General features: G+C 39.1%; 1 protein-coding gene across 4 annotated transcripts in view; it reads right to left on the minus strand.

Annotated features, from left to right (window-relative positions):
• Window positions 1-1618: 1618 nt before the first annotated feature.
• Window positions 1619-24991, minus strand: part of DHRS3 (dehydrogenase/reductase 3) — a 38837-nt gene continuing 15464 nt past the window's right edge. The window contains exons 1-6 of one of the 4 annotated variants that reach the window (XM_050909318.1): window positions 8993-9011; window positions 6258-6401; window positions 5856-5975; window positions 4861-5099; window positions 3700-3825; window positions 1619-2477 (exon numbers count right to left, since the gene is read on the minus strand). In XM_050909318.1, the coding sequence (XP_050765275.1) occupies window positions 2393-2477; window positions 3700-3825; window positions 4861-5099; window positions 5856-5975; window positions 6258-6344 (657 nt within the window). In that variant the 5' untranslated portion in view covers window positions 6345-6401; window positions 8993-9011 and the 3' untranslated portion in view covers window positions 1619-2392. Of the gene's footprint in view, window positions 2478-3699; window positions 3826-4860; window positions 5100-5855; window positions 5976-6257; window positions 6402-6794; window positions 6947-7439; window positions 7555-8992; window positions 9012-24991 lie in introns of those variants that run through there. The other 3 variants (XM_050909317.1, XM_050909316.1, XM_050909315.1) reach the window with 3 other exon arrangements.

The following is a 24991-nucleotide window of genomic DNA, read 5'->3' on the forward strand; positions in this document are numbered from 1 at the left end:
GGATGTTATCAATGAATAGAATCTCAGCATAAAGGTTTAAATTAAGGGGAACACTGCAGGGTGCCCTCTTTCACCAGTTCTGTTTGGTCTTGCATCTACAAGCCTGGCGTGCCTGACTGTGATTAATGAGAAACTAGAAAGGATTAGAGTGCATAAGAGGAGGTACATATAATCATCTCTTCCCCTCCCAAGCGTCTCTTGATAAATGTGGTACCTTCAGCACTCCTGGCAGATCCTGGAAGGGTTCTCCCCTCATTGCACTTGTGTTTTCAATGAACTGGGTTTCTTCTCAAAAAACTGACAAAAAATAAAGCTGAAAGCATCTATTAGGGTGGGCGTCAAAATCAGAGATCAAAGTTTCTTTTCATCCTCTCCAGAGAGCCTCAGACATCTAGGAATTCAAAACAAAACTCCATTGTAAGAAACCTTTTCAAAGCTGGCACAGTGCTACAGCTTATATGTTCTGCACTCAGAAGGAAAGCACTGACCCAGATAGGAGAGCTCCTCAAAATACCCGTGCAGGCAGAGGGGCTTGCATCCATGGCACTTTTGGCAATATCTTCCTCTTGAACTGCTCAAGAAGAGATATATCTACTGATTTGCAGTAAGGTTCAGGCCTTCAGATTTTAACATTCACGTCATTGCACCTAAGTAGTTGGTCTCCATTCTACATGGCAGAACCAAAGGAATATTTCAAATGCAGCTCACAGCTTTTCTGCTGTAACTCAGATCTCTTTTAGGAAATGATATGTGTCGGCATATGGTTTTTTTCCTCTTCTAAATTTTTGTATAGAACTTCTTGGTTTATGAACAAATACTGCTTTTCCTTTCTATAGCATGTTCCATTTGAATTTGCTGAGCTTTTGACAAATATTTAGGTAGTCAAACTTACAACTTTTGAGGTAGGGAAACACTAGAAATATCTGCTTTGCAGGTCAGGGTGCACCTTGAAATCATGCAGGTTGCCCCAGGTCACACAGAACATCCATGGAAAAGCTCGAAATTCAAGTCAGGAGCCCTAAATTCACTCCTTTACTTAAACCATGTGGCCTTCATTGAGGCGCTTCATTCGGGTGTTCCCCAGTTAGGCTTGCTACTTTCCTGTATTGCAATTATATTAATTCTTCTTTTAGTAGTGTTCCAATACGTTTCAACTACATTACTATGCCTAGTGCCACACACTGCATCTGGCATAGGAATGCAGTGTTGCTCTTACTAGGCTGTCAAAGAGAATATATCATTACAAAAATAAATAATGTCTAGCTGCTTCTGGCATTTCAGTCCAAGCAGTATTTATCACTTTTGGCTGATCAGTGCCTGATTCAATGCCCCTAAAAAACAATGGGTATATTCCCAGTTGAATTCAACGTGCATTTAATCAGGTCTTTGCTAACTGTGCTTCCAAACTTCACATTTCGTGAGCACTACAGTACTGTCTCTTCTATTTTTAGAGCATTATTCCACTTACTTCACTGTGCAGATTGATACAATGGATTTTCCTCTGCATGGATTATGTCAGTGAACGTATGTTTGTACAAGCAGGCTCTAGTTTTAGTTCTAGATTTAGTTCATCCCGAATGTGATGCTGCCTACATGCGTGGCAATCTGGGATTAATGCTGAAAATATATATATATTTTATCATAAATGAACAAAAATATTCAGAAAGACAAATTTCATATATGAGTTCAGTGACAGAAAGAATCTTCCACTATTCAAACTGTCTGCTCTTCTGACTGAGCATTCCTCTCCAGCCTTCACAGGTGAAGTAAGACAGCTTTCTTGGGCCTAGCACAGTCCTTCCAGACAGAAGTCCTGGGTGGCCTTTAACAAAGAAACTATTGCTCCACAGTTTGCTCCTTCCCTGATGTGAGTTGGGAACAGCTTCATCAAGGGATGTAAAGTGAAGAAAGGGAAGGAAGCTTCCATTAAATGTCCATAACTTTTAGTTCTTCAAAGTATTTTTTAAGTTCCCCATTCAAAAAGCTGAAATGAAACCAGTAGCAGTTTGCAATTGCAGTTCCTCTGAAGAGAGGGGGTAAAGTATGTATGGGGTGTGATGTGCTGCCTCTCAGCTGAGACAGCCTACAGACACTTTAGAACCAAAAATTACATCTTAAAACTATGAGTAGATTTAACAATTGAACTCTAAAGAATTAAACATCATATAAGCATTTCACGCTTTTTGTTTTTCTTTCCAAGGGTCCATAGTCTAGTCATTCAATCCTGTGCAAAGGTCATGTTACTATGGATATGACCTGCAAGAAATGTGTTGCCTCAGAGCAGCGCAAGTCATGTGAACAGGCGAAAAGCCAAGCCTGCTGATTCACAGTCTTGTCAGGATTTTCATGCTTGTGTTGGTTTCACTGAAGAATAGTCCTTGCACCATCAAGTCTATGTTCGTCCTTTAAAAGTGTTCATGCAGGTGTAGCTCCCAGAAAACTTGTGGATTTCTTCAAGTGCTGCCTGAGGGAGAATGCTGCAGGAGAAGCAGAAAGTAAATAAGCAGACCAGACAAACCTCTTAGTCTATTCTAATAAGAGGATGTGTAAATATGTATTTATGTACACACATACGTAAGTATACTTATTCTCAAAAATCAGCTAGTGGGAGCACACAGACAAAACACGTGTCAGTATCCTGCTGTAAGTAGGCCTAAAGGGAAAAAGTTACATCAAGTTGCTCTTTCTCTACAGAAATATTTATCCAAAAAGGACTGTAAAAACTGTAACTTGGAAGATGCCATCATGTTTTATTCCTCCCAAATATTGTGCAGAATCTTGTACTCTGAAATACACACATTTAAACTGAGTTCTCTGGTTAGCTTGCCATCTATTTGTGCTAGGCATGTGGCCTCCTTATCATAAAGTATGGATATAGATCTAATTTCCTGACAGCTACTGTGATGGAAAATAAATGGTTAGTTCTTACAATAAAGGAAAAGGAGAACAGCCCTTTTTCAGTCTGTAGAATTTCTGGGAACTTTTGAGAGTATCCCAAATTTTACATTCAGAGCAAAGCATTTATTGTGAATTATTTTTTCGTGTTTGAAATGCATTATTGTAATTATTTTCCACAGAAATCTCATGGCCTTGTTTCAGTTCCTGATGGAAGCAGGTTTTCCAAAGGCTTTAGTGCAAAGTCTCATGGAAACACAATTTTAAATGTCCTTTCTCTTTAGTTGTTTCAGGATACAAAGTTATGACTTTCTTTCCTTAGGGACTTTAAAATTCCTGCCCTAATCACACACAAAAATATTTTTTCAATAGTTTCATTGCTTTAACACAAGGAATGCTCTCTAAATACAGCTGCGATGTATATACCTTATTGTACAGAAATCCTTTACAATATAAAGCCTGAAGTCCAAAGAGCGGCTTACTAAATCAAAATCAACTACATGCATATGTTAATTGTTAAGAAATTTCCTAGATACAAATACCAGTTAGACCTCAGGAATCCAAATTTTGGGAGTGAAACTGGTTTCATAAAGGGGTTATACCCAGAGGAAACATCTACAGAGGGAATCTCAGAAAGTTTTCTCCCTTTTGCTTCTATGACTTTAATGGGAAGGGATGAACCAATCTGATCCTGGATATCAGCTTACAGCCAGACTGAGGTTTGCCTTGGTGGACAGACACAGAGGACTGTAAGCCAGTCATGCCTAACTGGCTAGGCTATTGCTGGGCGAAGGGAATACTTACCTTTTCAGGATGACAAGAACATGCATTGTCCATGGAAGGAGCAGGAAGGCTTGATTCATCTGAACAGCTTCTACTGTCCTCCTAGCCACTGTCTCTGGCTTGAGAGGAGGAAAAAGATTAGGGAACCTGAATAAATAAAGTAAAAAAATAAAATAATTATTTGTTGACCAAACTCCTTCTTTAAGATATCACTGTCCAAGTCCTGTTACTCACTAAGCTATCGCTGGTTACTGGCATTCAAACATGCCCCAAAGCAGGCTGGAAGAAGCAGAAAGTTCCAGTTCCAGCCAGAAAGCTGGAAAGCAGAAAGCCCAGTTCCAACCAGTACTACTGGGTTAGCTAAACGGTTAAGAATGTACATATTGGTGCCTTTAGGGAGAAGTGGCAGCGTGTATTCAGAACCTCGATTCAGGGATTTCCTTAAACAGTATGCAAACCAATACCAAAATGCTGTCTTTTCAGTGTTGGTGGTTTTCCTCTTCCTCTCTGTTACTCTTTGCTTGATTCAAATTCTTGACAGGTGAAAGAAAAATATTTTCCCCTGTTGCTTTTAATACCAAACATAAGGCTTTTCCCAGCTCCAGCAAGAGCTTGACACTGCATATTTTCTTGACTAAGAGAGCACAAACTATATTAATAGGTTATTTGGTCCATTGTAAAAGATTAATTTGGTCAGCTGTTAGTCTTTGAATTTAGCTTGTTCTCTTAGAGGTAAAAAGGAGGTACTGATAGGCCTACTTCAGTAAGTGGCTGTCATTCCTTTCAGTGGGCAAGAATGAAGTATTTCAACGAGTAAAGAAGGAATTTGTACTGTTAATTCTCAAGTAATTTGTAGACTGCTCCTTTTGAAAGACCTCAATTTTCAGATTGCCTCCCCTCCCTTTCTGGTAGCTGCATATGGCCCAAGTACACTCAGGGAAAAATAGCTTTCAGTTTTCTCTGTAGAAGCAAATGTCTCACTCAGTACAGGCAGGCTGTATGAATATGTGAGCAAACTGAGGGAACCAGTCTGATGAGTCCCAGGTGGCCTAGAGTGACCCTCTGTTCCCAGGCAGCCAAATGAGACATCAAATTCTCTTTACTAAATGAAGCATTAATTAGGAGTGTATTCTGATGATTCATTTAAAATGAGATGCTTTATTCTAGTTCCCCTGGACTGACCTGATTCTCATGCCCTGAAACATCTCTGTGCTCGTGTGGAAGGGCAGGACTGTTGTGGCATTCACTCCAGGACAGTCTAGCAGCCCCAAGGTCAGGCTCTCCATAAAGGCAAAGGACGAGGCTTTGGAGGTGCAATAGTCAATGGCACCAGGGATGGCTGACAAGGCCAGGACAGAGTTCAGGCAAACAATGTGTCCATTCTGCAACTCCAGCATCCTTGGCAGGAATGCTTTGGCGGTCTGAAGAACAACAGTGTTTTTTTTTAAAAAAAAAAAAAAAAAAGAAAGGTTTGCTCAGCAGAGATACAACAAAAACAATAGTCACTGAAAAAAATAAGGTGACACAGAGACAACAAGCCCAATTGTGCTGTTCATTATGCTAGGAAAGGAGTGGGAGAGTACCTTGTTGCTTTGTCGTTTTCTGAAAGATTCTAAACAGGCAAAGTTTGTGTAGAAACAAAACAAAATCTTTCCTAGCACATAAGTAAGCAGTACCCACAGATAAAGGCCATGAACAGAATGCTTTGTATGTTTAAGAACTTGTAGAGGATAAAGTCTTCAACAAAGTGATGAAATCACAAGAAGCTCTTTTTTTATTACTATTATCTAATTCAAAATTGAATGAGTTTCATACTAGCTTCCTTTCCTGAGCAATGTAGTCTTATGCCCCTCTGATGTCCCACACACATCACTGTACAGAAAACCATCCCCTGTGAGCTCAGGCTTTCTCAAAAGACATCAAATGTTTTACTGGAAATCACAGAACGGGGATACAAGAGCATCAAATACTGTGTTACTACGGGAAGAATTAAATTTTTTTAGACTTCTTTCCTCTGGCCTTTGCCCCTCACATTGTTTTTTCTGTCTCCTTTTCATGTCAGACAGATTTTACCAAGCATCATTTAGAAAGACCTAGTAGCAGCCAAGTGTTACTGGCTGTAATCTGTCACTCTCATTCCCAATTCTGAATACATGTGATACAAGAGCTTATCTTACCCAGAACTGTCCTAGGGTGTTTATATGTTGTGATTTGAGCAGTGCATCATCATCGCTGTCCATCAGGCTCTTACCATGGACCACAGCAGCATTGTTCACCAGGATAGTGATATCACCCACCTGCAAAAAAAGCAAACGACTTGTTAGAACTAATATCCCTCCTCACGAATCAGCAGTCACCATTATATCTGAGTATCTATTATTGCCTAAATACACTATTATTTTCATAGCTTTTGACATTCTTGCCTATGGGCCTTGTAATCCTTCTGGATCACTTAAAACAGGTAGCTAGACTTTGTACGACATAATGTGAATGGTCCCAATTTGCCAATATTTTTTTTCTCATCAAATATGAGTCGTTACTAAATTCTGCCCACAAACAGTGTTTCCACAGACACTAACCTTTTCCCGCACAGCTTTGGCTTGCCGATAGACCTCCTCTCGATTTCCTACATCACAAATGAAATAATGGCATTCTGTCCCCATCATCCTGATTTCCTCTGTGGTCTCCTTCAGGCATTTCTCAGTTCGACCCCACAGGATGATCTGCAGCAAGAAACTTTTGTTAGAGTCAAACTGCTTCTGCTTCAAATCTAAAATAATTAAAACATGCTTCTAACTTCAACAATTTGATGAATATCTTTGATGTGTTTTCACTGCCAGCCCTGTTGCATTGTTTCATTTAAGACTAACAATGATTTTCTATTACATGGGGATGGGACTTGAGTATCGTGGTGGTAGCTGTATCCCACTGCTGATACTCTATTTACAGGTTCTTTACAAGCAACACAATAGCTAACACAAAAAGTCAGGTCTTTAGCCTAACATGACAAATATATGAAACACTTGGCAAATTTTCTGTATCGTGAAATTTCAAATCTATCCCTCCTTTTGCTATACACACACAGAGAAAGATAAATTTATTCTAAAATCACAGACCTTCCTGTATATCTGGTATGTCATCTACTTCTTGTTCTACATTTGGAGATAGTATCTGCTCTGCAGTAAAACATATTTTTTCAGCATATCATATGTAACTATTTGCAGTGGTGTTTGCAGGCTGGTGTCCTAGGTGCATTTCAAACAAGAGGTTCATCCTAATACAGACATTTAAAGTGAGACATTTCAAGCATGAATCTTTTTTTGCAGCTAATACGTGCAAGATTTCACTTGCGACTCCTATTTAACACAGTAAAAATGATACAATACTTCTTGTACAAAGAACAGTTCTGAGTATCTGTGGAAACAAAACACTCAAATCATATAGTATGGATTTGATATATAATGAAGACATAACCAGCGCAACCCTATCTGTATTTCTACACCATCATGGAGGTCAGATATAGAAATAACTTGAAAAGTTACCAGGTTCATTAACTTCCATTGTGGGGCTTTATCCAGTATGATTTTTCCTAGTGAGACAACAATATTAGTCTCAAGTATGATGGTGCTTCCACCACTGTCTTTCAAACATTAATCTACAGCTAAACAGATTTAACCAAAATATTTTTTTCTTACTATATAATCTTATTTTCTATTTCTTTTAAGGCTACTGGAAGGAATATAATTTCATCTCTCTGTTACCTAAGACATCTATGTATGAATCAATCTATCCTTTCTGCTCTTCAAGCTAAGTCTTCTCAGCATTCATCATGTTATAAACGGTGAGTCACTTGCCATTCTGCAAAAAATAAATTACTGAATGGAGTATGTTACTGAAATCAGCTGACTGTTCTGTGAGTCAAACGGCAAGATCCAAAAGAGAAAGAAGAAAAGGTTGCTACTGCTCACAATTGCACGTGTGACCATTGATAATGCAAAGTTACTATTTAGTACTAAAAAATAAATGAGGACATTCACATAGTCAAAAGCAGGTTTACTCTGATCAGGGGACTGGGAAAATGGGCTTTGAAAATGGAAACAGCTTTGTTGCTCTCAGAACGGTGCTATTTCCAAGCAGTGGGCTGATCACCTGTGATCCAGGATTACACTTGCTTCCCATACCACTGTGTATTGAGTATGAATCTGACTGGTATATTGATTTTTTAATGGTTAAAAATAAACACACTTAAACTTTAAAGATTTTAATAATCTTTCAGTTTTCCAAAAGTTGAAAGAACAGGGGAAAAAAGTCTAAATCATATCACTCAATTAACTTAGTAACAGCAAGATAAACATAAAAATTTATGACCTGTGGTATTCCCTCCCCACAACAAACCTCTTGCAGAGAGCTTTAACATGCTTATTTTTAAGGACTAGTTAAGCTTATCTCATAACTGGTACTAAAACTAATCTCTGGCAGGGTCAAAGAGCTCTTCCAGTGCGACTAAGCAAGGCTAAAATGCAGAAGTACCTGGGTCCTCAACCATTTCCTAAATGAGTTAAATTTACAATTAATCCCATTTATAAATCACTGGCACATCTGTCAACATAAACACACACAGACTGATAGACTTATATTCTCAAAATCACCAAAGGACTAATGAGTTGGTTAACCAGAAACTTCAGAGCACATATAAATATGCCAGAGCCATTTCATGGGAAATCTTATCTCAGGGGAAGTAATTTTCAAGGAAAAAGCTACGACCAGACTTAAAAACTGTAAGAAAGCATATGGCTAAAAATGTGGCTTGCGTATTGGCCTGTCTTCGAAAGTCTCAGCATATCACCCTTGGCGATCAGGCTTTGGCATCTACACAAAGCTTGTAAAACTGATGGCTCTTTACTCGCTTCTGAACTCAGAGCTAGACTGGGTGATGTTTCTTATGCCTACTCTGCAGACTTTAAGGAAAATCAAGAGCATGTGAGAAATTTCACAAGCTTTCAGGAAATATTTACAAAATACTGTTCAACTATAAGCATACACACTTACTTGCTCTCTCTTTCACAACCTACAACTCTGTGGAAAGGGGAGAAAAAAACACTACAAAATGTCAACCGTCAGCATCAAGTTTGATGCCCACAGAGTTTGCATTGATGTGAACTTCAACCTCTTAGCAGGACTGGATCAGTCAAATGCAAACACTAAAAAATTAACTGACAAGTTCAAGAGTGATGGAAGGTAGGAGAGGAAGAGGAGAGAAAGAGAAATAAGGTGTCAGACAAGGGGAGTAAGGCAAGAAACTGACCTCACATACCTAGCACGCCAGGGTTTCACACTGCTATTGCAAAATAAAAAGTAGATCCCTCACTCTTCACTTTAATCTGTTTCAAACATCCATACAGCCTCCTATTCCCAAGAGTTGCCACTGATGCATTGAACGTCAGGAAATATACATGGAAGAACAGTTAAGCAAAGGACGACCTGTCAAAGGAACATCTGTCTGTGATGCAACTCTTGGACATAACATTTTTTATGCCCCAACAGTTACTTTGGGACCTTTAATATCCTACAGGCAAGTCTTGCAAGGTGACCCCGTTAAAATCTGGGCCATCTGGGGAAGACAGAATTTGCTGGTTATCCTGCTGACAGCATTAACTTCAGTACTGATTTTTTTCCATGGGAAGTTTTCGTGTCCTTGATACTGTTCACACTCAGGTGAAGGCTTCAGCCTGCATAAGAGAAAAGCAGTAAATAAAAGACCATTCTTTTGTGAGAGGTGAAAGTTCCCTAACGACACAGTGGGAAGCGAGGTTTCCTGCCGTCATTTCTGCTACTTTTTACAGATGGATAAAACTCAAAACTCAATACAACATGCTTTTGGTCCAAATTCAAGCTTGACTGCTCCTACAAGATCATATGAGACTTTCAATTTCTCTCTTACATCTGGCCAAATTAAATTGGCACGGCCTTCCCTCTGGCCTCCTAGGATGTCAGATCTTACAAAGAGACAAGACTTTTAGTTGCTGCATTAGCCTCACAGTTGAGGCTTCTGTTGCTCCTGAACTCTACCTTTACAGAGGGCTTTGGCTTAGTGTTTCTATGTAGGCAATACTTCTCTCTTCTTTTCTTGCTTGCAGCAGTTTCACCAATGTTGTTCTAGGTCCTTACTCTACTACTGTCTCCTGAGATTTTCTACAAACCTACTCATCAGTCCTCTGCTCTCCCGAAGTCACCTCCTTCTGCAACATCTGCAATTTGACAATTTGCTGCTTGGCACTCATATGGTTGTGTTATGTGCAACATTCTCACTAAACCATTCAACTAGACAGCTCAAGAGTCAGGGATAATCATGCATGTTCTCCATGCTCCTGAACAAAAACTTTTGCTCACTGTTGAACTGATGAATGCTTGTGGGCCTGGGCCTGTGTTTTGCTGATGCCCGGTGAGCTCCAGTTAGCCTAAAGCTGCGCAGTTGGCACTTCACTTCCCTTTACATGCAAGCAAGCACGTAAGGAACTCTCATTTTATTCTTTGCCTAGTCAACATCAAGAAAGGCATCGTTTAGCTTTATCCTGCCCTAATTAGGATTTGAGGGCTCTGCATTTGTAAGGAGTCTAGATCTGCAGTTTAGGAAATGGTCCATTTTATTAGGAAGCACAATTTTCAAAATGTAGACAGGGGTCTCAGAGTCTGGTCTGTGTCCCCTTTCCTTTTTAAGTTTAATTCTAAATTGGCAGTAAGTGTGTCCCAACTGGAGGCTAAGTCCTGGAGAGAATGACTCTTACAGACACAGAAGTTCCTGTCTGGGACAGAGGAAAATGCAGAGGAATAAAGGAGAAAAGAGACACGGTGTTTCTTATTACACAGCCTGTCAGGATGTTGCACAGCCACCCATTCACAGTAATTTAATGGTGGATAGAGGAATATTTAATTTGTGTTTTGGATAAGTTCTTGGACAGACAATTTTCCGTCCTGGAAAGAATCCAGCCCCTATTTCTTCTCCCCCTTCATCTCTCGTCATCCTCTCCTGCCTGCCCCTCCCTACTGCACTAGACACGCTCTCCTTTCAAAAAGTTACTGACCAGAAAATTGCGGAGGGCAACAGCCCAGTGAGGCGGCTAATCCCCGCTGCGGCAGGCCCGCTCCTGGAGGCTTCCTGCCCTGTGGTTACCTCTGGGTGACCCCAGTGGTTGGCAGTCAGGGAGGCAGGTGGAATGTTAAAGCAATCGCTTATGCTCCAGGCTGCTAGCGAGAGGCGATGAGAGTCCGGCGGCAGCAGGGTAGGAGTCTTCCTACCATTGGACATAGGAAAGAATAGATTTATGATGACAGAGGAACTTAACACGCCCTCCTCTTAATTAACTTTAAAGTAGGCAAAGGCTGTGACATCACAGCTTGGTGCAGATTTTCCCAGGACTTATTCAGCAGCAGATTTTTGCAAAACAAACCTTATCTCTAGATCTTCTCCCCTCTGGCAAGTCACAGAACTCCTTATCTGGCCTTAGGAAAATCATTTCAGCTAGAGCGGCAGGCTCAGTAGACACTGCATCCTCCACTCCCAGAGGACTCGTTTAACTCTGGACTTAATCTGCTAATGAGACATGCCCTGAGGTCGGAGGGGAGTCAAAAGGAAGGTTTTAGCTGCTGTTGTACTAAGGCAAGACTTTCTAACAGAGGCCTGCACTGGCTACTTGCCGAAAGCCCCAAACCTCACTGCAGGTTTAAATCCTGATTTTCACTGTAACACAAGTGAGTAAGAGTTAGGCTTTTGACCGCCACAAAATCAGATAAAGCCACTAATTTATATAAACTGGTCTAGATTGAGGCTGCTACCAACCATAATACACACACATGATCTATGTTTCTAGAGTCTTAGGTGTATTATTGGTGCAGGAGATGAGGTTGGAGCTAATTTTACATCATTTACAAGGCTATTTAACTTGTTTGGCCCAATTTTATTGCTAGCACAATTCAAGAACAGCAGCAAAGGAATGTTGTCCTTTTACGTCATCAATTAATTTGGCACTGTATCTTCAGCAAACCCACTATGCTAGACTTTGTCCCTCCGGTGAACTAGATGAGTATTGGAAAGGTGTCCCACAACAAAAGCATTTCTCAGATTGAACATGTGCCATTTCTTGACACTCCCCTTGGATTATCTGGGTTGTATTTTAGTACACAATTGTTCACTCTTAGTCTTTTCCAACACAACAATGTGCATTGTGATTAGCAGATACAACTTCCATTCCAAAAGTTTCTGCATTTTACAATTCATGAAGCAATTCTGTGTACCAATCTGAAGACACTGAAAGATTAAAGTGTTGCAGAGAGACACGAAAAGTGCCCTTCCTGCCTGATCTCATTATTGCTGCCTCCACAAATCAACCACAACTCCTCGCCACAGATCAGCAGAGATAGGAAGTAGCTGGTAGGTCAACACATTTCATTCCCCCTTTCAACCTCCTTCCTAGTCCAGTGAAACAAAAGTTGCTCTGTTTGAGTTGGTATCTGTAATTGCACAGACTGCTACCTTTGTTCAAACAGAGAAAGCCTTTCTGCACCCAATACTGAAAGTTCCTGCATACTTTTAGGAAGTACAAAGTGTAGATAATCCACTGAAGTATGTCAGTCTTATCCCCATATATTTACAAAGCCTAGTAGTACTAACTCACAGTTGGTCCTCCGAAGAAATGCATTTCAGTGTATCCCATAATCCTGGCAGAGTTTTGCGTATCATGAGAACAGGAGGCTAAATCCTACAGCCTCAAAAGTGTTCATGGATTTTGCTTGTCAATGGCATAAGGGTTTTCTCCTCCACCCCTTCCCCTGTCTTGCCCCCAGGGCAAAGTCAGACAAGTTCTTTCAGGAGTTCTTCATGGGAGAGGCATGCTAAAGACAGATTACTGGAAGAGTGAAAGGTGTGGCCGTTCAGTGTGAAAAGCCAATCTTTGCTTTAGAAAGGAAAAAAGAACCTTTTGATGCCTGAAGTAGGTCAAAATACTTAACCCAGCCCCTTAGTGACACTTATATAAAAGTAAGCAAACAAAGCAGGCCAGTGGCAAAATTTTCTCAGTTCCCACAGTGGAAAGTGAGTATCAAAGCTGCAAGGGACAACTATAAGATTACAGGTAAGCATGGGAGAATCAAGAGAGTAAGCCCATTTACCTATTTTACACACAAGCTTTTCTAGATTAGTATTTAGAAGTTGTAAAGACATTAGACTGTAAGAATTTAATTTAAACTTAATCCTGCCACCATGGTAAACACAAAACACAGACTTTATAATAAACTGGTTTGAGTTAAGGCCAGGAGTAATATACAGTAATGAGATTAAAAGTTAGGTTTAAAGTGACTTCAGAAGGAGACTAAAAGTGAATTCCAATTCCTTTAGTCTATAGTCAGAACTTTTATTACTTTATATGTTGACTTTGCACTCAATGGGTTAACATTATTCACCTAAACCACAGTCAATTCAAATTGTACCTCAGTCACCCCTTTTTTCCTCTGAAGGAAACAAAACAACACCTAAAAAATCATAAAGAAGTATGTAAACACCTGTCTTCTATTCAATAGAGGCCTTCCTTGGACAGAAAATTTGTAATTTTCTGTCTGCACACAGGCATTTAAGACCAGCTCCCTCTAAAGAAGTGAACAAATGCCTACTGTTCTCACAGTCAGGACTATTTAAGGACAGGTGGCCCCATGCTGACTTTTTTCCAGTGGTTTTTCCAATTGCTTTCGTCTGCAACATGAACTGCGACTCCAGACTGCCTTGGGAGCAACACTTTTCAGCTCTGTTGTACAGAACAGTTGAGGAAGGGGAAGGGTTAGGGTTGTTTCCAAGAAGAGGTCACGCAGGAGTCAGCCTTTACAATCCTATTAACGCTGGGACAGGGTCAAATGGAGTGCACGTTCCAACAAAAGCACCAAGTGGCCACAAGCTGTCACCCTGCAAAGGTTCATGGAAGCATTTGTGGGGGAAAAAACGACAGATTTTTAATGGTGAATGTCTGCCACACCATGTGTTAGAACCGGCCTCTGCTCCAGGGAATCAAAGCACACAAATATCCAGCAATAAAATTCTCTGGCTGAAAAGCAGAGAGAAGTGGCATATCTGGGGGGTGGGGAGAAGGGTAAGTTTTTTTAAAGTTATGTATTTGAGGTAAGGCTTTGTAGATATCTACCAACAGAAATATAATACTCCATCCTGTAAAAATAACTAGTGTACCACTGCCTCCATTTGCTTGGCATGCCATCCCTATAATCCAGATTCATATAAAAACGTCCACAGAGATCTCAGGAAATTGTGGGGAGGGTAAATATGCAGGTGCAGAAAGTCCTTTTGTACTGCAAGCACAGCAGACAGGATGAAGGGATAGAATAACATTTCAAAGGGAAAAAAGAAATTACTGGATCTGCTTGACAGAAATGCCATGGTCCAACAGAGCATTTCAACATAGTTGAAGGTTTGCTGTTTGCATGCCTTCCTTCCAAAATTATTATTTTTACTTATTGCATATACCTCTCAGGGTAAAGAGTTCTTAACATGTGGCAGGTTAAATGTTCATGTAATATAGTTAAACATTTACTATGACAGAAAGTTATGTTGACACTCAACGGTAAGAGTGTTTGTTTTTGTAAAGCTAAAAACAATCAGAAGTTTAGATTACAGGGTAATGTTGGAAGGAAGGGACATGTGAAATGAAAAACGTGGATCCAACACAGTATTATTTCCATCACCTGACTGGGTGAACGTAACTCCTAAAATTGGCTGGGTCAACCAACAGTTAACTGAAAAGTCTGCTACTTCCTAACTAACAAAGTGGAAAAATCAGACCTAACATAAATCTATGGAAAAGAAGAATTAAAGAGCTACAAACTGGGTGCCAATAGAACTGGATTATTTTTTAGTGTTTGCCTTTATATTTATGAGATGAATTCTGTAACAGAGTGCTTAATCTTGAAATGCTGAGCGGTTTTAACTTCTAGTGGAGAAGGCTGGCCACTGCATCACCACCTTTGAGACAGCACTCAGAGACTCCTAGGGCTAGACCCCTGTATAGCTTACAAAAGTATCAATTATGCTGGATTACCAGTTTAGAGTAAAAAATTGTCAGCTTTAATTCAGAACATCTTCAGTTTTGCTTTAAGCTAAATCATTATGAGTACTTCATCAGCACTTTACTTATTTTGGGGAATATATAAAATTCCACTACAAGCTCTATAAAAAACAATAACTACAATTTTATCAATCAGATGCTATACTCAAAGGTAACCTAATTAGCCTTCTGATGCTGGACTGGTTCTGAACTTTGGCAGTAATCTATGATCACTGCTATATGAACTGGAGCTAAGTTTACTCCACATTGTTAATGCAGATCTGTGATATGTCATTATAGTCCTGTTACCAGTCAAGGGGACTTCACATTTTGCTGTACTGTCACATTAGCAGAATCAAAAAATAAGGTGGACAAAATGGTAAATATATTAGAAGCTCTGAGGAATGAGGAAAGCCACAAGGAATGTTTACAAGCCAGAGGAAGACACAGGCAGAGGGACAACCCCAACTCTTGTAGGAACATCACAGAAAAAGAAGACAAGGGGAAGTGTTTAAATTTGTTAAACTGGAAGGCGGCTCGCAACAAAAACAGACATGGAAACCTAAGGATGAATAACGTTTCTAACGCTGTCATTACAAACTACCCTCCAGAAAGGCCTAAAATATGCTCCAGATCATCCACGTGCATAATATGATGCAGCTCTTGACTGAAAAAATAATTTCTCCCATGAGGCTACTGAAGAAGTACTGAGAGTTAAAATAGCCTACATTGAATTCGTATATAAACTGAATGCTAGCAACAGCTCCAGACAAGCTCTCCTACAAGCCTCCTTGCTTTGCCTCCAGAAAGAGAATTGCTACCATTTTAAAACCATCTAAAGTTGTCAAAAGGAGCTTTTCTTGTAAGTATTTTAGTCAAAGAAATAAAGGATACTGCTTAGAAGAAAGCTTCAATATTTAAATGCTTAACTGGTTTCCTATCTTTTTATGTACATTTCAAAATGTCATTTTTTGATCGTGGCTGTTGCTATGCAACAGGGCAGAATTTCTAAAATCTATTCATCTGTTGTACAAATGACAGTTTTCAGGACATATTTAACTCTCTCAGCCTTTAAGTGAAAGGAGGAGGATGGGAATCGGAGGATTGTAAGCTCCCAGAGCATGCATCCCCCAAAGGGGTACAGCATGGCTAAAAAGGGTCTTTCACTGGTTATACCAATTTTTTCAATACACTGTTAAGATGAAGTAGCTACCCTGCTTATAAAAAATGTGAAAAACAGCACAGCTCTAGTTAAATAAAACGGTATCTAAATGTAGAAACAAAAGTTATGATCATTACTTTTATCCAGAAATGATCAAAGCAATTCTAATCAGATTCTGCTACAATGATACTTATTTAAACTAGAGGGGCTGGTCAGGCAATCACAAATCAAGCTCTAGCACATTAGTAAGTTACAGCTCCCTGGAAGTTACCATCCTTTGGATGTGACTGCCTATCACATCCATGCTTTTTAGGCCACTGCAATGCAAAATGAAGTTAATTCACTTCAACATGAACAGAAAATCAATTAAGCTATCACAGAACATGAGATAAGCTTTACTTTCCAGTAAAATAAACTATATAAAGTAACCTGGTCAGTAACTAAGATTTAGCTGAGGGGGCAGTAATATAATATTGAGGCACAATAATTCCTTAATGTGTTCAAAGTCAGTAGCAAGCACAGCTCTATGCCATAAGGGTTTTCTACCTACCAGTAGACTGCAGAGCATTGGCGATCTGTAAACTACTTCTATGAAGTGTGTGACATTTAGCCCTAAAAACCAGGCCCATTTTTGGCTGACTCACATTCACTGTAGAACAATCTTTGCTTCCACTGAAAAATATTCATAGGTACACAAAAAGACAAAACCAATTGAACTAACTGACATGATTTGCAGGAGTGCTGACTGACAGCAATCTCCACATGCATCAGTGGGAAATCTGTAATGTATTGTCATCATTGAAGTTGCACTTAGAAGCCTAGATCCTGAAACAAATAATGCGACTTGGCCTAAATCTGTGACTCAAAAGCAAACCAAAAGTATTTTAACTCTTTTTACTGATTCTAGTGGCTAAAGAAGCCATTCTGACTTCATGTGTTGCAGAACAGTTCATCCCAATTATACTGACTCCCTTTGAGATGGATCTTTTTTTCAATCTATAACCAGCATTCTCATTATTTAGGTGCACTAACAATTTCAATGACAACATGAAATACTGTTCTCGTAATATAATTTCAATAGTTAAGAATTTTCTATCTTTTATTTTCCCTTTTAACTCAGTCAGGAAGAGAAACTAAAATCACTTTATAGAAGATGCTTTTCTAAATTACTGATTTTGCAAAAATGCTGGACTAAAATAAGATAATGACAGTGGTCAAACCCATCAGCATAGCACTTCCTCTGTGTGAGCCGTAAACAAGTGTAATGATGTCATTAGGAGCTGGCTGACCCGCTGATGAACTCTGGGCTGTAAAGGAGATGCAAGGTGCCAGATCACTACGCACACGCACTTACCCACACACATACACACACGTGTGCATACATACACACACGTCCTTACAGCACAAAAGGTGTCATAGAGCGATCTGCAACAGTTGCACATCATCATCTAGGGCAATGAAACCCTGAAAAAACCCTTTGATGGCTAAACGTTTTGCTTTTAAAGAGGCAAACCTCTTGCTTCCATAAAGCACACATTCAAATATAAACACAACATAGACAATAGTCTCTAAGGGGCCTGGATTAAAATCAAATAACAAGCAACACAAAGAACACTCTACAGCATTGCACAATCAGCATATCTCAAACCCAGAATCAAACAACTCAGTTCAGTGAGACAGGACTCCCGTGTTTCCCAAGAGTCTTGGAAATGTTCTTACATCATTTCTGACAGCTCACTGTGGTCAGAGCCAGCCCTGTTCTATTACCACTTTGGGAAAGAAGTACTTGTACCAGCTGGATGTCTTTAATATTCTACTTGGAAGCACGACCTCTTCTCTTTAAGGCAGTAAGCTGAGTTTTGTCCTCACTGGTAGGTTTTTTTTTAGGAGGTAGGGCACAGGGAATTTGAGTTTGTAGGCAACATAAAACCAAGTTGCTGAAAGTGGATGTCAGGATTTCCCATTCCCTCTCCAAACCACCACAGCCAAGTCTGGCCCAGCGAATGATCTGGCGAGACAAGGTGTCTCTGTTTACTACCAGCAAGGAGATTAAAATGACAGATCTAAGACAAACACTAATTTAATCTTCATGTAGAAAATTATCTGATTGTCCACTGTTATTGTTGATCCGTTCTTTTTAAGGGCATGGAAAGGTGAACTGCGCAGTGTCTTTACAACAACATCTTCCATTCCCATTAATTTATTTTAAGTGTAGTATATTGGAGGTTTTTCTTAAGGTCCAGTTAAAAGATTATCTAACAATTTCTGCTTTCAGTTAAAGTGGTGCAAGTTTGTCCACTCCTCAGATATGAAGAAAATCTTGAAAATGTATCTTGGGTCCACTCAGTGATTCAAAGGACAAACAGAATGAAAAGTTATAATTACTTAAAATATCATGCTTTTTTGAGTGGTAACTCCCGATTTCTTAACGTAGGCCTAGGTATACAGGAGACATTTGCTGCTCAGTGAAGCTTCTAAGAAACACTGAAATAAGGTTTTGTTCAGTGTCTGAAGTTTTCACTTTCTGACACAAGTCAGCACTCATAGAAACTTAGGAGCAGTTTCAGTCCAGGACTTACTGGGAAAGAGAACATACCTAAAAGGCAAACACTACCTATTGATACAACTGGTGCAAGCTGATATCTGGGCTGACCAAGAGAAGGAACGCTGACTGAATGAGAAGTCAAGCTTGAACTCCATTTGCACCTATTTTAAATGGATGTTTCATTTAGATAAGGGATAAAATATATTAGCCAGGTCATACCAACTGCCACCCCACCTTTATATAGACTCTTTCTAACCTGTGGCTAAAAATATGTCATACTACAGGATAATCACAGCCTAGAATCTTTCCAGGCATCATTTTTATACCACGTCAAAGTATGTATAATTTCATGTTGTTTAAATGTACTCAGAGGTACAACTGCCACTGAGAGCCACATTTATCTCACAGTCGCATATGTAACACATAACTGATTTCAGCAGAGCTGCATTTGTGCTTTCAAACACTATTTTATTGCCGTAAATGGAGCACTGACACATTTGCTCAGGCAGTGTTAGACAACAGAAATCCCTATGTTAATCAAAACAAGTAAGCTCTGTAGCACTGTATTCAATAAATTGTAATTAAGAAGGTGGCAACATAAGCGTGGCTGCCCACAAAATCCTTTTGTAATTATGCATAGTTTATGGCTAAGCTAATAGGATGAACAATTTAAATTAGTTACAAACTCTGCCAAGGTACCCATCTATTCCCAAGCCTATTAATTAGAATCAATTTAATCCCCACTGGGATAAAGGTCAAACAACATGTATTTGACCCTTTTCTACTGGCGTCAGTGTTATCAGCCAATGGATCTGGCAGTGCCTGGGTCTGACTTGTTTGACTCTTCAGCATGTTGACATGACGCTTTGAAGAACAGAGTCTGGGCCCAGCTAAAAAGATCTCTCTAATAATTTCTGCTTTATATTCCTGATAAGCACACAGGTTTAAAAATTCCAGAGTTTGTTCTCTCTCGGTGGTCAGCTCTTGAGACTGTTCTTCTCTGTCTTTAAGATTTTTCCTTTTCAGACTCCCTTTCCTACACAATACCTTAAAGCAGCAATGGTATTAGATTTGTATCTTCAATTCAGTCCAGAAATCAAAGTGAAAAATGAACATTAAAAACTAACCGATATTTGTTAATGGATTTTAAAACAAACACTCAAAATCAATAATCATTTGCTGACATTTCCAAACTGTCCAGAAGGAAAGATACTGAATTTCTACACACTTGTCCAATTCTATGGGAAGGAAATAAAGAGAACTGTTGTCTTTTTTTGTTCTCCCCATAGTTCTTGTATAAGTAACTGGCTACTTCTGTGGAGCTCATCATCATCCTCTATTTGTCCTAGTTCTCTTCTTGGAAAAATTGTCATAATACTTTCATACCTCTCAGGTTACTGTAAGGCTAAGTTCCTGGTCTTGGCTATGGTAGTATGAAGTAAAATCAGCTAGTTCTTGATATACTAACTTTGTGTATGTTCTCTTTGAATGTTGCCGATCTGTTTGAGGAATGTAATTCAGTCTATTCAGAGTTTTCGAAGTTCCTCCTTCATATTTTTACTATCCACTGCATAGTATCACCCTATCAAGACAGCTTTAAATAAACCTTTGATTCCTTCTAAACTTTTTAGTCAGAATGCTTAGAAATGCATGCAGGGCTTATGGTCCCTCTTAAAGCAAATTGCTGTGCCAGACTAATTAGACATTAGCTCAACAGCATGTTTAATTCATTTTATAATGCAGTAAAAACTACCTATATATGTCAGTGCTTGAGATTAAAATAGTTCTACAAACCTGAGACAACTTTTTCCTAGCCTGTGCCAGACTCATGACATAAATGCAACAGAAATACACAGCAGCACATTTACAAGTCACTGTAGGTGATGAAACCATGCAAATAAAATAGGGATGAATCACTTCAGATAAGTAAGGTGAAACATCATAGACCAAAACCATCTTGTGAGCCATGAAATTCAGAAAAGCAACCTTTTTCCTTTCTTTGGTACAAATAAGACTAAGATCACAGAAACACAGAATGGTTGAGGCTGGATGGGACCTCTGGAGGTCATCTGGGCCAACCCCCCTGCTCAAGATCATATACCTAGTCTACTGCTTTGACCAGGTCAACTCTCATTTTGAATTTCGCTGCCTCCTCTTCAAGCTTTCCAGATCTAAGCTTCTGTATTCACTTTCAAGGCCGCTATCCCCACGTTACTGATCACCTTTCATTTCGCATCAGATCTCCTATTGCAGCCTTTACCTCCCAGCATTAATTTTTCAAAAAAACCTTTGTGTTTTCTGCCACACTGTCTGCACCTCTGTAAACGTTCCCCAAAACTCTTTAGTGTTGCTCTTCAAATCCCACCTTTAAACCTCCATTGCTGTGATGCCTTTCCAAAAACTTAAAAATGGCTAAATGAGTGGTGCTGAAATCACTTGCTTTACAATCCCCATCAGGACAGACTTCTGTGTTTGTATTCAGCTATTGCCTTCTGTTTGACATCTACTTTGTAAACCCTGAAGTAGGCATTGTCTTTTTCTGTTGTCCTTATACAGCACATTTAGCATCTTTATGCTAAATAATTTATGGTGCATGAGTGGGTTTCTGAGGCACTACAACAACATTAATATATAACCTCATCTTTAAAACTTACCTGAAGATTTCTTACAGCATTGACACAGTCCTTGTATTTTGTGGGAAGCCTCATTTAACTGTCTTGATGCCAGTCTTTAAGCATTTTAAAAAGTGCTGGATTTTGGTGTGCCAACACAGCACAGTCTCACTGGGACAATATTTTCACATGACATCACTGTATCCTGATGTGAGATGACAAGCCTGTTACTCTGCAAGTTCCACTTCTTGTTAACATTATTTATTCTCCTTACAACATAGTCAGTAACAAAAGACAGGTATGTTCTGAATTATAAGCTAAAACAGCTCCAGCCGGAATGCTGCTTCACAGACATCAACAGATCTGATATCTGATAAATTCTGGCTGTGCTTGCCAACCAGAGACACTTATTCAGCATGTTATTCAAACTGCTGGCCTTGGCACTAGCACACATAACAGGCTTAATGCCATCTAACCCTGGGACTTGAAACAAGGGTTCCTCTGCCCATCCTTAAATTCAGTCAACAAGGAAGTGAGCTGCCAACAGGAAACCATTAAATAAAGTTGCTGTCAGTATATAATCTTTATAGAAAGAAAGCCTTTCTAGAGACTGTAAAGCGACTCAATCAAATCTATGCTCTCATAGTTTACCAAAAGTTCAAAATTAATATATTATTTTGCATGACATGAAAAAACATTCACTCCCCAATTCTTTTCACATACTTCTGGTTACTGGTAAGTTATGACACACTCTAATAGTATGCTGTAAGATTAAATGTTTAAATTTAAATAAGATTAAAGTAACCATCATTAAAAATATGCCTGAAACTGTTCAGTTCCTATGGTTTTTTTTTTTCAACCACACACACAACAGGAGAGATTAATTACCTAGAACCTGATATTTGCACTATGGGTAAATATTCTCATTATACTAAAACATCTACAACATAGAAAATGCAAAATTTCCTTTTAGATTACATTATCTTTTTCACTTTGAGACATGTCAGATTGCCTTTTCAAAATGGCTAGTTACTTATTTGCATTTCTAAATTACTACAGAGAAATCCATGGACTATATGTCATTCTGGTATCTTCACAGGGCATAAAAAGCATTCAGGATGTGGACAGATGCTCTCTCGACAACATTGTCTTAGTACTGGAATCTAAAAATATATATGTAAATTTTACACTGAGCCTTTTTAAAATTATTATACACCAGGCCAACTCAACATCTGTTTGTGCAGTACATTTGCAGACTGCACTTGCATTGGGTAAAGTACATCAGAACTGTGTCCATTTCTTTTATAAACATAATTTTAAAGGCTTTATGATTTCATTATGTTAGATCATGGTGCCTGTTAAAAACAAGTACATGGCGATTAATCATATTCTATGGAAAACCAGTTCCTCTCAGCTCTGAAATTATGTGATTTTAAATGGGCTCTTTTCCTTATATCAGAACTAATCTCTTCTGGGGTGGCCAGATCAGGTCTATTCATGTTCTGAACTCAAAATGAATTGCAAGATACATGTCAGAAATCAGTTATTACTTGCAGAATACAACTGTCTTCTTGATGACTGGCCCAGCCGCAGTGGATTTAAAACCTGACAGACAGCAAGCAGAATGACTTACTGAGTTTACTTCAAGTATGCTATCTCATCCCTTCCCCACTCCTCCAGCACATCAGAAATTATATGCCTTTGTACATGACAAAAGAAATGTTTTTGGGTTTGGAACACTACAGCCCATCTGGATGGAACTCCGTGGCAGATTAAAATTCCTGGCATTAAGAATTTGATGTCAGGTTCTTCTTTAGGCAAGAGCTAACTCTCAAATACAGTTTAGTAAGAGTACTCTACAGGTTCCAAAAGTGAAATCAGAGGTGAATGTTTGAGAATGACCAATATTTTAAAAGACATTTTAGATTAAGAACTCTTACTGAAATCCATGTGAGACACTAATAGCTTTTGTCCTACACCGTAAGAAAGGTCACAGCTCTGAATGACTTTCAGCATCAGTCTCAGTATTCTGCCCTCATTTCAGGAGACTAGTATTAATTTCATTTCCAGCTTTAGTCACAATGCAGTTAATCTTTTATCATATAGCATTGGTATATGTTAGAAAGAAGTTTTTGAAAGGTATATACTAATCCATACAAACCAGGACAATAATATGTCACCAATATCTTGCAGACTTGCAGACATAATTGTCTAGACTCCAGTGCTGACAGAGAGAGGTCATGGCTATCAAGTGGTACATTCCATGCAAGAGCGAAGTTTCCGTTTCTTGTTTTTGTTGGTGATACTAGCTCCTTGCCATCTAGTAAGGGCTCTTGTCTGTCCTGATATTCCAGACTGCTTACCTCATCCGCTGCGCAAGCATGCAAACCCTTTGAGTCGCATAGTCTCCTGCAACACAGGAAGTGAATGTCCAGAGGACAAAACGGTGAAAGGAGAGATCTTTCAGTGTATTTACGAGGTTATTTCTTGCACAGTGATGAATGTGAAGAACTCTCAACAAGGTTAATAGGAACTGTTCAACTCTTCTCTGCAGTACTGTCACACTAACACAAGGCCAGGGCTGCCCCTAACCCATTTGGTGTTTTGGAGACATCTCTCATGCCAAAACACCCCTGATTCCCTAGAAGCCCTCTTGTTCATTCATCAATAGCTACAGTTACCAAAAACGCAAACATATCACAGCTGGAGAGGAAAAAAAAAAAAAAGAAAAAAACCCAACAAAATAGGAGAACAAAATACACATACTTTGAAAGAAACTCAGATCACAGAAATGATCACAAAGGAACAATAGAAAAGCACAGCTGTGTAAGATCCCTTGTAGATATGCTACTGAAGATCCACACTGCTGATTTCTGAGCCCAGAGCCCTCAGTGTAAATAAAAAACCCAATCAAAATCAATGGCTTTTGACCAGTCTCCCAACAGGAAAGGCCTAAGAAACTCTTCCAAAGTCATTGTCAGATAACCTTGAATACTAAAATTCATACTAGAGTTGGGGAATCTATTTCTATCCTATAATTATATCTGAAAAGTAACTGAAAAGTTACTTTTATTAGGTTTTGGTGACTTTTAATAATCCAGAATGCCTAAGAACCAAGCACCTCTTTCCTGTTCAATCAGACCTCAGATTAAATAATCTGTGAACAAAGTAAGTTAAAATTACAAGGAAAATTTTTAGATATCAAGGAAATGCCCTAAAAGAAAACCTAACAAAAAGCAAGACATACAAATGACCTATGAATCAAAACTTCATCACTGGAGATCATCAAAACCATGGCTGACAACTCTCTGGCGAAGGCACTATAACAGAAAATGCTGTAGGAAAAGCAAATAGCTTAGAGGAAACCAGAAGCATTTTCCAACTCTAACCACCAGTGAATGAACCCATTCAGCCCCTACACCCCCCTGACTACTCACATCTGTAAAGGGCTGTTATTCCATGCAAGAAATGTTGTTCAAAGGGGCCAGTCTTCCCAATATTAACTCGATTATACAGTATATTCTTTGCAAAACACCATTAGGCTTTGGAAGTGGATTTTTATTTCATAGGCATTAAATCATAAACTCATAAAAATCTCTCCTTCTCCCGTTTCATTAATGCAGATATACTCTGCCATTTTGGCTAACCACAGAATATCAAAAGCTAAGAGCCTTAACAAAGCTACCGATGTGTGAGACTGAGGCAGAAGGCATGCTCTATTGGTCAAATACTTTTAAGGTGTAGTCAAAATTCTCAAGAGTTAAAGCCAACAATAGTGAAAATTTTGAATTTTGCAAGCAACCAAGAAGGAACTAAAGCAAAAAAGTATGTCTCTCCAGCAATTCAGCCGCAGCAAAGTAACTCCTCAGCCGGCACTTCTGAATCTGGACACATC

The sequence above is a fragment of the Gymnogyps californianus genome, chromosome 21 (assembly GCF_018139145.2).
Source record: "Gymnogyps californianus isolate 813 chromosome 21, ASM1813914v2, whole genome shotgun sequence".
Lineage (NCBI taxonomy): Eukaryota > Metazoa > Chordata > Aves > Accipitriformes > Cathartidae > Gymnogyps > Gymnogyps californianus.